Source organism: Hevea brasiliensis, chromosome 2 (assembly GCF_030052815.1).
Source record: "Hevea brasiliensis isolate MT/VB/25A 57/8 chromosome 2, ASM3005281v1, whole genome shotgun sequence".
NCBI classification, from domain to species: domain Eukaryota; kingdom Viridiplantae; phylum Streptophyta; class Magnoliopsida; order Malpighiales; family Euphorbiaceae; genus Hevea; species Hevea brasiliensis.
Window position 1 is genome coordinate 63,837,018 of NC_079494.1, and position 12,348 is coordinate 63,849,365.

The window sequence follows — 12,348 nt, forward strand, 5'->3', positions numbered from 1 at the left end:
TAAAAGAACTAGAAAGTACTCTATAATTTTCCTAATAAACTCTTAGTAAACTGAACCATAACTCTTAGCTTCTTCAGGACTATGAAATTAGTTGAATTCCTCGGCTGCATTATCTAATTACATATTAAGTTAATTATGGTAGCATATATGGTTGGGATGATAGGTTGGATTGCATATTTCAGTTCTAATTTTTGTACCATGATAGATGATGATATGAATAGGTTCAGTCTATGGATAGTTAACTTGTTAACTTGCATTTTTATGATGGAGTATGTTGACTGTAGCTTTCATACATTCCTTCATAACATGTATGATTTTCAGTCTTTTGAATTTGATGTATACGTCTAATTGTTCTTTAGTTTCTTTTACTTACAAACCTCAAACTCTAAAAGGCAGGTGACCTTCCTAACATGCCCATCTTGACATGAGTTGGCTGCCTGGATGTGCCTTTGTAATATATAAATCCGCAACACTTTTTTTTTTTTTTTTTTTTTAAATTCTCTTTGTTAATGCTATTTGATTTTGAAATCTTGGCCATCGATGCAATTTTTCAAGTGACCTTACCATGAGGTCAAGTATACTGATCAAATTAAAATAGCAAAAAGAATGGAGGAAGAATATTTCTTTAGTTAGAAAAGGTAAACTAAAGCTGGTGGAGTTGAAGAGGATAGAGAAGAGAGCCTTGGAAATCATGAATTTGAATTTGAATTTGGCAGTGATGATGGGGGAGACTATGTTACTCTTGATGATGAGTAGTTATCTTGTGGTTGTTGTGGGGATTATTGCCATTTACTGGAATGTACAAATATGATTTAGGAACTTTTAACATTTTCAATCAATTTTATTTTGTTTATGTTTCAAGAACATTGGTGCTACTGTGCTAGAACTCCAAATGTTTCATGTTATTAACATTAATAGTTGTCTTTATTAATTTTGTGCCTTGTGCCTTTAATAACTATAGATCTAACATATGCAATTCTCATGAACTTAAATCCATGAATGTGGAAAAGAGGAAGGCTGCTTTGGGTTATAAGATTGCAATACCATAAATTTTAAAGCAATATATCTTTTTGTTAAACAAGAAAAGAAATGTTCTTATAACAATAACAACAACAACTAAGTTTTAATTTGAAACTAGTTGTGGTCGGATATATTGACTCTTTTTCACCATTTAGCTTTTTTTGAAACTAATTTCACATCAATATTAAAAAATCGTATATCTTCTGATACTACTTCCCTCCATATCATTTTCAATCTCCTCCTTTCCCTTCTCACTCTTTCCAACATTCACACCTCCAAATCATCTTAATTGACCTTCTCTCATTTTATCCCCAATGTGTGATACTTTCACTCTCTGATGAATGTGATTGTTCTTAATTTTATCCATTATCATAATACCAGACATCCATCTTAACATTTGCAATTTTACCACACTCATCTTATTGGTTTTTGGCTAGTCTGACTATAGTTTTATAGTACTTGCCTTTCACTTTCTTAAGAATCTTATGGTCGCACACACATCCATTACACTCCTCCATTTCATCCATCTCATTTTTCATTTATTATTTTGTTCTTTTGGATGATAGAACCTAAATACTTGAATTGGTTGCATTTTGACACCAAATCTCTGTCCAATTGAATCTCCCCTCCATTCATTCTGGGAGAACTAAACTCGTAAAGCATATATTTTGTCTTATTTATACTTAGCATTAAAATCATTACTCTCAAGAGTGTTCCATAAGTCCGACTTTTAGTTATTTATACTTAGCATAAGACCCTTGCTCTGAAGAGTCCTCCACAATTCCAACTTTTGGTTAACTTCTTCGCTAGTTTCATCCAGTTAGATAATATCATCTGCAAATAACATGCATCATATGACATTATCTTGAATATAACTGATTAGCTCATCTACAACCAAGGTAAATAGGTGCAAACTCAAAGTCAATCTTTGATGTAAATCCACTGTTATGGGGAACTCTTTCGTATCCTTTCCCATGGTTTTTATACTTGTGACCTTCCCCTCATACATGTTCTTTATGACATTTATATATTTAAGATAAACTCCTTTCTTCAAAGAACTCCCCTCAGTACTTTATCATATACCTTGTTTGGGTCAATGAATACCATGTGGTCTCCCTATAAATTCCATTAATCTTCTTAACAGAAAGATAGACTATGTTGTAGATATACTAGGTATAAAGCCAATATAATTCTCTAATTCCTTAGTTGTGTCCCAAAGTCTGCGTTCAATCACTCTTTAGTCTTTCCTATAGTTTCATCATTTGACTTGTTAGTTTAATGCTATAGTAGTTTGTACAATTTTGGATGTCTCCTTTGTTCTTAAAGTTAGAAGCCAAAGTGCTCTTTCTACGTCCATTTGACATCTTTCTAGATTTTATTATGCCATTGAGCAGCTTGGTTCGCTAAGCTATTCCAATCTCCACAAGACACTTCCATATTTTTACAGGGATACTTTCTAAGTGGCAAGCTCCCCATAAATTCATATTCTTCATGGCCTCTTTAACTTCAACAAACTTGATTCGACAAGTGTAATAAGGTTCTTCTTTATCAAAGGAACACTAAGGGCCTTTTTACTTTTGGAAAAAATTTTTAGTTTTCCATTTTTCATTTTCTATGAAATTCCCGTTTTCATTTTCTATGGAAAATAAGGAAAAACATAGAAAATGTATTCACCTTCAAATGATAGAAAACGATTTTCTAATTCAAAAAAAAAAAATTGACATCTCTCATAATTAAAAGAATAAATCATTGTAAAATAAATTTAAAAACTTATTTTATTTTTAAATATATTTAAAAGAATAAATCATTAAAATTTTTTAATGTGTTATTCATTTACATTATAATAATAAGATTAATTTTTTTTATCATTGTAAATAATTATTTTTTTGAATAATTACTGAATTTTAGTTACCAAAGTTCAAGTATAATTTTGATTATAAAAAAGTTTTTGGTTTCCATTTGGAAACAGTTGAAATTAAAATTTTTTGTTATAAAGGAAAAAGGTTTAGAAAACTGGTTTTTTAGTTCTAGATTTGGAAAACTAGCACATGTTTACACTAAACTCTATTTTCCAGTTTTCTTAGAAACTTTTTCTTTTTATTTATTTATTTATTTTTTTTTTCAGAAAATTAGTTTAAACAAGCCTTAAGGTTTCTAAAGTCATCCTCATGACTCGCATTAAACAACTGATCAAAGTTGTACTTTTCCTGCAACTGTGCTAGCTTGTACTTCTCATTCTCCCCTCCGGCGTCCGTAAATTTTGATACAAATTGGCAAGAGATTTACAATGAGTCTCAATAACCTCTAGCTTAGCTTCTCCTGTTGCCAATTTATATTTCTCAAAGCCTTCCACATGCCGTGAGTAACTTTCAATACCCTTCTTTCTTCATCTTAATAGCCTTTTGAACCTCCTCACTTGGCCACCAACACTCTTGTAGAGGTGATCCTTACTTTTGGATAGTGTAATTAGAGGCGTTGGGCTATGGGCTCGCCTCGCCTAGCTGAGGCGAGGCAACTTGAAGGAGGCGCACTACTGAGATTGCTGAGGCGAGGGGCGCTGGGCAACCAAGGCGTCGCCTGATTGAAGAAAGTCCATTTTTCCTTTTTCTATTTTTTTTTTAAATAGCATAAAAATACAAAAAAAAGGAACCCTAAACTCATGTCACCAATAGACTTGCAGAACAGCACCAGACCAGGTATTTTTCCTTTCTCTCTCTCTCTCTCTCTCTCTCTCTCTCTCTCTGCCCTCTTCACCTTCTTTGCTCTCTCTCTCTCTCCTCTATTCTTCTTTTGTATTCTTCTCCCCTCTCACTTGTCGTCTTCCTCTTCCCAACTGACTTGGAGAATGCCATTTTTTCTCCTTTCCTACTTATTTTCCCTTTTTTTTTTTCTTTTTATTTTTTTTCTCATCTTTTCTATGCTTTTCTCTCTTGCAAACAGTTACACCATTTTTATCAAGCAGTAGCACTTTTTTTCTTGTTAATTTGTTGTTTCATATTGTTTATTATATGGGCACTATGATATGCATTTTGTTATTTTCAATTGTTATATGATTTTTATTAAATGGATATTGTAAATCTCATTTAGAATGGTTAATTAATTTCATTTTAAAATGGTTTAGGTCCCATTAATGGGAAGTTTGATATGGTCCTCTTGGTTTAGAATAAAAAGGTATTGTGCATTTGCAAATGGTAATTTAATGTGCTTTTTTACTTATTAAACTAGTTAAATGAATGAATTTTTATGTTAGAACTATATATATATATATTAGGCAATTGAAGTTACAGCGCCTTGCTTCAAAAAGGCTTTCGCCTCGCCTCTCGCTTCTTGCCTCTCGCCTAAGGCCATGGGATACCTTATCGCCTCAGTGTCGCCTTTCGCCTTAATAAAACTGCTTTTGGATAGACCTACTATATACACTACTACTTTCTTAATGTAGTTCGCCTTTATCCTCATGTAGTATTAACATTATCTCTAAATTCCACGCATCTTCTATTTGGTTTGTGCCTTTTAGGTTGCACCATCGAGTTATAGGTTGCATAAATCTCTTTTCTTTCCTCACTAGCTTCACAAAGGATAACTTGCAATTCTTATATAAAGTAAGTCTATTTGGCTGTTGTTATTATGAGAAAATAGAACAGAAGAAGAATACTGAGAATGATTGAAGAGTTTGATTATTCCTTCAAGCCAATGGTGTCAATTTATAATCTGTACAGAACAACTAAATAGGAAATACAATCCTAATTAAATACGTAATTATAGCCACGATTCTAGCACCTAAATATATTCACACAATCACTACAGATACACATATCCTAGCTATTTATGGTACATATTTTAACAGTTATCTCCACCATTAAAAGTAATCAAGTGTAATTCCCTTTTTTTTTTTTTTTTTGAAAAATGTGTTTGCCAAAAACAGATCATAAGCCAAAACAAATCCTAGAATATACTATTATTGCAATTCAACCAAAAATGGGGTTGTTATTGTGAAATTTATGTCTAATAATTTATAGATGAACTACACATTTCTGAGGATTTAACCCAAAATCGTTCAGAGTGGAAAAAGCGAATCCATATAGCCGACCCCAAATTTTTGGGATAAATGCTTAGTTGAGTTGAGTTGAGTTGAGTAATTTATAGATGAACTACGACCTTAAAAATAATAGTTTTTCAGTAAATAGTCAATTTTAAAACTTGCTCATATTTAAAATTTCACTTTATTCACTTGCCTTGTTATGAATTTATTAAATCTGGAGTGAAAAAGATGTTCCATATCTATTTTCCAAATTTCTTTTGACTGTTAGAACTTAATTCAATTTTAAGTGTTTTCTTGTTTGTGAATAGAACTTCTAGTGGACTAGTTTTATATTTTGTTAATTTCATATCTATTTATGATATGGACTATGCAGTCTTGCGGAGCAACTTGAATCAATTAGAGAATCCTTGGATGAAAGAGGTTTATCGGCTCTTACATTGTTTTTGGAATGTAAAAAGGTAAATCACTCCTTTTTAGAAAAGGTCACATTTGTTGTTATGATTGTTAGAATTGTTGAGATTTTCATTAATTTAATGAGAAGATTACTCTTTAATTTAGGGAATGAGTTGTCTCTATAATATAAGGGATTTAGGAGTATTTTTTGGAACTATATTATGTATCTTCTAATATAAATATGGAGTTCTATGTATTATGTAAGACACACAACACAAGTAAATAAAATTTAGCCTTTTTTTTTTTTTATGTCTGTGGATGCAGCCTCTTCGTAGCTGAACCACGTAAATCCTTCTCTTGCTACTTTTCTCCTATCTTTTTCTATCCTTCTAAATTTCAACATGGTATTGGGGCCTAGGTTGAAGTCCTTGCTTTTGTCTTCCTTCATTAGAGTCAAAGGTTGAAGTCACTACTTTGTTCTTCTCTTTCATCAGAGCCAAAGGTTGAAGTGCCTACTTTGTTTTGCTTCCTCATAGCCAAGGGTTTGGAGTCGCTATTTTATTTCTTCCATTTTTCTCCTCTATTTCACAAGAAAAAAACAAACTCAAGGAAAAAAAAATTTTAAATAAACGAAAAGACGGATTTTTTTTTAAAAGAGAGATAACTCAACTTAACTCAACTTAACTAATCTTTTATTCCAAAAATTTATTGGGGTCGGCTATATGGATTCTCTTTCACTACTCTAAAGGATTTTAGGCTAAATTCTCGAAAATGTGTAATGCTTCTAAGTCATGTTGTACTAATCTCTTTCTCCAAGTCATATTTTATTTTTAAAGAGAGACAAAATAAAAAGAAATCAGATTACAAAAAATGGAGATGATAGATTAAAGAGAGAGAGAGTATTAATTCCATAACTTCATATAAGAGTCATCACTAGGGAGTGTTAGAGATATTGAGATTTTCCTTAATTTAAGGAGAAGAGAAGAGGAGTAGGGAATGAGTTGTCTCCATAATTCAAGGAATTTAGGAGTAATTTATGGAACTATATTATGTATCTTCCATTATAAATATAGAATTCTATGTACCATGTAAGACTCACAAACACAAGTAAATAAAAATGTAGCCCTTTTGAGGTTGTGTCCGTGGATGTAGGCTTTCCATTGTCAAACTATGTAAATCCTTCTCCTGCTACTTTTCTCCCATCATTTTTATCCTTGTAAACTTTAACAATGATGTATGAAAATTAACACATGATAACCTGCAGCAGTTTTATAATAACTTTATTTATGTTGTTAGCATTAACGTCACACTCTGTTATTTTCCACTTTCTACCCCTTTTTTTTTTTTTTTTTTTTCATTCATGATTTGGCTACATGTGAGTGGATTTTGTGTGTGCCTTATAAATGTCATTCAATGGTAACTTTTTTTGTTAAAACTTTGTCAATTTTATTGCTAGATAGCTAGTCATTAGCCTGTGCTGTGAAAATGTTGGTTAAATTTTAAGAATAAATGCACGTATACAGTACCCAGCTCAATATAATATACATTTATATCATATATTCATATTACATGCCCGTGCACATGCGCACAAATTACATGCATATTATATAAATAGTCTAGATGCAATGTATCTTGAGATACTACTTATGATGTATTACATGCAAGTAGAAATTCTTATAATATGATATGGTATGATATATATGATGTGCAGGTTCAGTCATATGCCAAAGCTGTGAAAGGGATTTATAAGCTGTTATCTTGTAATAGATTTTAATCTTTTGGAAATATAGTGTTACTGAGTTTATCACAGGTTCAAAATGTATCAAAAGTTATGTTTTAAATACATGGAAGAAATAAAAAAAAAAAAAAAGAAATTAAAGCAAATACCAAGAGAAGAACCATTATATTTCTCATTCATTATTTCAAGGTTAGGACTTGGGATGCTTATTTACTGTATTTTCTTATTTACAAATCAAATGATGCAACTATTATTTTATTGTGGATGTATTCCAATAATCATATATGTAGAAGTAGTTTCTTTTGTATTACTCTTTCCCTTTGCCTTTCGTTGTTTTGTGCAACACTCGATATGTTGCTAATTTTAGTTTAATTTTACCACATTGCTTAGTGATATTTGTTCCAATTGCTGCATCAAATAACGAGTTCATGTGTGCATTTCAGAACTTGGATACTTCTGAAGAATCCAGCAATAATTTTCAACTGATCACGACCTTACGATCTCTGAATGCTTTAAGAAATATAATTGTAGAGGGTCTTGAGAGTGGTCTTAGGAATGATGCTCCTGATGCTGCAATAGCTATGCGACAAAAAGTGAGATTTCTCATATTAATTATTCTTCATGTTGTGATTTGATGTTTCTGCTTGTCATTCTGTGTTCTTTTATTTACTTATTTTGGGTTTGATGGGGATTGTTCTTTGCAGTGGCGTCTTTGTGAAATTGGCCTCGAGGACTATTCTTTTGTTCTCCTAAGCAGGTATGTAAATTTTTATCTCTTAGCTCAAGAAACTAAAAAATTTCCCAAATATAACTTGAATATAACAAATTAATTATTTAAAAACTATCAGCTTGTTGTTGGACACTAGCAAACTTGAGACCTCCATTGGCACATTTTCCAAACAAGTTAGGCCTGGCACAAGATTCTATTCTTGTTTCCTTAAGCATGTAGAAAATATATGTACTGCCTGAATAATATGTGAACCAAATTTCTATTAAAACAGTTTCTGAAGTGTTATAATTTTGACACAAATCTTTAACAAAAGCAGTTACTTGTAGACTGACTATAGTTGTGTACATCATATTTATTCAGCTAGCAAAAAATGAATTGGTTGTTATAACAGTTTCAGTGTCGAAATGATCTAAACCCAAACTGTGCTTTCTTAATGTGTTATTCTTTTGGGGTTAAATTGACATGTCAAGACCTTTTGTTTTATGTAATATAGGTTGCTCAACGCACTTGAAAATGTGGGAGGGGCTAAGTGGCTTTCAGACAATGTGGAATTAAAGAATGTAAGCTCTTGGAATGACCCACTTGGTGCCCTCATTTTTGGTGTTCACCAGCTGAGTTTGTCTGGTTGGAAGCCAGATGAATGTGCAGCTATTGAATCTGAGCTCCTTGCCTGGCAAGAGAAAGGTCTCTTTGAAAAGGAAGGTACTTTCCTTGTCTTTGTCCTCTTCTAATTCTGGGAACATGACACATTTGGTCAAGTTGGTACATGCATCTTCACTATGCTTGGTTTGTCCTATCGTTATATAGGAAGTGAGGATGGCAAAATAATTTGGGCACTTAGGCTGAAAGCTACTCTTGATAGAGCAAGAAGGCTAACTGAGGAATATTCTGAAACACTTCTTCAAATATTTCCACCAAAAGTACAGGTATAAGAATTTATTTTAAAGTTTTTTTTTTTAATTTTTTTGGTGGGCAAAATTTAATTTGCTGTGATATGCCTTGTTTTATTGTCTTGGTTCCCTTCTTGGATTGTGAATCATTCATGCTTTTATTCTTTTCTTCTTCATGAATTATTTTAGTGCACAGTCTCTCAGCTCGATTTTGGCAAAAGAAACTATAGTATCATGTTTATAATAATCCTTTTCTAGAGCTATATTTAATCAATGTACAAGTATCAGGAAAGTGCTAGGATAGTAGGATTATAAATAAACTAATTCCAAATTGCATGAAAAGTTGTATCGTGGACATTGCAGATGCTTGGAAAAGCACTTGGAATTCCTGAAAACAGTGTAAGAACGTACACGGAAGCTGAGATTCGTGCTGGGTATGTTGAAATTTCTTCTACTAATAAAGATTGTTATCTTCTTCATAGACTTGTATACTTTTATGAGTGATACTATCTGATATTGAAGGAGCGGAAGCATGAAAATTATTGGATTAGAACATTGAATTTAAAAATTTTTTTCTAGGGTCTCATGCATTATGCAAAATTCATTATTTACCTAATTGATTTCAATGTTCAATTGCATATTAAAACCCTTTTAATATGTATTAGGATCTACATTTGCTATTTAAGATTTTTGAATTAACAGATTAATTTATTAGAATCCTAGATTAATTCAAGAACATATGCACTAACCTTTTGATGCACTGTAGATATGTTTGGTACCTTTGTGAAGCACCTAGGACCCCAAATGTTGTCCCTCTAATTTGTCCACACCAAGATCACCAATAACAGTCCCTTGAACAGCTTCTCAAGCCTTGCCAACCAATTAGAAATTAGTGATTTGCCTTTAGAGAGGTTAGATGTATACAGGACACTAGTAACAATTTCTAGCAATTTTAATTCAAGAGAATATGGGCAATTCTCTTTGAATTGATGAGAGAGGAAGAAGGCTTCAAGGGTGGCGGCACCTTTAAGAGGAAATCAGAATGTTATTTTTTAGTTTTCATTCTTTTCCTTTTATAATAAGGTCATCACTCAAAACCCTTGCCACATGTCATCTTCTGGTTGCATCTTAGTTTAATTGACCTAATCACATTAAGCCAAGTGTCAAAGCTAGATTTAATCTTGACTTTGGTCATCATGCATGATTGGAAGACAAATGGCACATGGTGACACATGTCACCCTGTGAAATGACCAAATTACCCTTGTGTTGGAATTTTGAGTTCTCAACCCAAAATAATTATTTCTCATCTTCTAATCAATTAATATCAAATATAAATTAATTAATTAATTTCTTATAATTAAATTCACATTTAAACACTTTAAATATAAATTTAACTTATATTATATATCCATAACCTAGATTTGGTTTCAAGTCATGCTAGAGACTTTGTAATCTTATTGCAAACCAAACCTATTTAATTAATCAATTAATTAATTAAATCACATTTAACTTGGTGATTACTTGTGTATGTGTGTGACTTACTAGGCTCATCACTAATTGGCAATGAGATATGATATCAACTCTTAATATCATCAGAACCTTTTCTTACCATAAATAATTTCTCTAAATCATTTTAGGCATCTCATAGACCATGGTTAACACCTAGCATAGCATGCCATGACCACCCAATCAGTAATAAGGAATACCTTAAATGAACTTTTAATCATATGTTACCATGCACTAGAATCTCTCTGTTACAAAATCCCAATTCGAGCTGGAGTCATGGTTTATGTCAAATCCCATTTGCTATGAATATTATGTTCTCTTTTAATTCTAATTCTTGATTAAAAAGATTCTCATCAGAAACTCTTTTCTGATTAAATCTGTCTGTCCTGGCAAGGAACTTGAAACAACAAGGATAATTAAATGAACATAGGATTTTATCCCTATTTACTTAGGGTAACACATTCCATCTTGATCAACACCTATTTCCATATATAACTGGTAGGAGCCAACACATGCCCATATACCCATACACAGTACAAGTATGAAAGCAGTATCAAACTCAAACCACCTATATACAAGATAACTGTTATCTCAGGTCTAAAGATTATATGCACTGATATGATTTATGACAATGCATTGACAAGAGTAAACTCCACGTGCTTGTCATAAGTGCCATTGGTTCGGCCTACTTATCATGTATAAGTGCCTATCATGTTTGTTATATGACATGAGACTCACTATTCCATCTTATTTATATCTCACATAAATACCTTGGAAACAAACATGAATACAATCTTTCTGGATAAGTCATGTCATGTTTGAAGTATCCTCGATTGTGAACCAATTTATGATACTTTGTGCTAGAAATACTGTTACTCATATTCTTAACAACTTAAGAATAGAATTTCTAACAAAATATCAATGAACATTTTTTATTACACATAAATATATTATGTAAAAGGAAAAGTGAAATTGCCTTTTTATTAATAAAACATGTACAAGATACATACTAAATGATATGCTATAGGGTATACTACTAACAATCTCCCACTAGCACTAGAGCCATTCATTATAATACCTTAGACCCATCTTCTCAAGACGTCGGTCTAACTGAGCTTGTGACATAGGCTTAGTGAATGGATCAGCTGGATTTTCAGCTGATGCTATTCTCTGCATGGCTACATCGCCTCGCCTAACTATTTCTCTGATAATGTGATAGCGCCTTTCTATGTGTTTGGATTTCTGGTGAGACCGGGGTTCCTTAGCCTGTATGATTGCTCCATTGTTATCACAGTAGAGTGGAACTGCCGACTCAATGGAAGGAACTACTGCAAGTTCTGTCACGAACTTCTTTATCCAAACAGCATCTGATGCAGCAATATAAAGGGTGATCAGAATCAGTTGGAAGGGTGCAATCAGTTGGAAATCAGAATCAGTATAATCATCCAATTGCAAGTCACCACCTCCATAAATGAAGAATAAATCTTTAGTTCTTCTCAAGTACTTAAGGATATTATTGACAGCTATGTAGTGTTCCAAACTTGGATTTGATTGAAATCTGCTAGTGAAACTAACAACATATGCGATATCCGGCCCAGTACACAACATTGCATATATCAAACTTCCAATAGCCGAAGCATATGGAATCCTAGCCATTTTATCTCTTTTTTCAGGTGTCTTTGGTGACATTTCTTTAGAAAGGTGGATACTATGTCTCACTGGTAACAATCCTTTCTTGGAATTAAGCATGTTAAACCTCTTTAATACATTTTTCAAGTATAGACTTTGAGATAAACCAATTATTTTTTCGCTCTATCTCTATAGATGCGAATCCCAAGAATATAGGTTGCCTCCCCTAAGTCTTTCATGGAGAACGTATTTGACAATCATACCTTTACAGTTGTCAACATACCTGTATCATTACCCATCAACAAAATATCATCTACATATAAGACAAGGAAAGTAGCAGTATTATCACTAACCTTCTTATATACACATGGCTCATCCTCATTTTTTATAAAACCAAATGAC

At 32.4% G+C, this 12,348-nt stretch overlaps 1 protein-coding gene across 2 annotated transcripts in view; it reads left to right on the top strand.

Annotated features, from left to right (window-relative positions):
• Positions 1 to 12,348, top strand: part of LOC110639395 (phosphoglucan, water dikinase, chloroplastic) — a 62,533-nt gene that overhangs the window by 10,060 nt on the left and 40,125 nt on the right. For both annotated transcript variants that reach the window (XM_021790321.2, XM_021790343.2), the window contains exons 7-12: positions 5,433 to 5,517; positions 7,634 to 7,783; positions 7,895 to 7,947; positions 8,414 to 8,622; positions 8,728 to 8,846; positions 9,174 to 9,244. In XM_021790321.2, the coding sequence (XP_021646013.2) occupies positions 5,433 to 5,517; positions 7,634 to 7,783; positions 7,895 to 7,947; positions 8,414 to 8,622; positions 8,728 to 8,846; positions 9,174 to 9,244 (687 nt within the window). The remainder of the gene's footprint in view (positions 1 to 5,432; positions 5,518 to 7,633; positions 7,784 to 7,894; positions 7,948 to 8,413; positions 8,623 to 8,727; positions 8,847 to 9,173; positions 9,245 to 12,348) is intronic.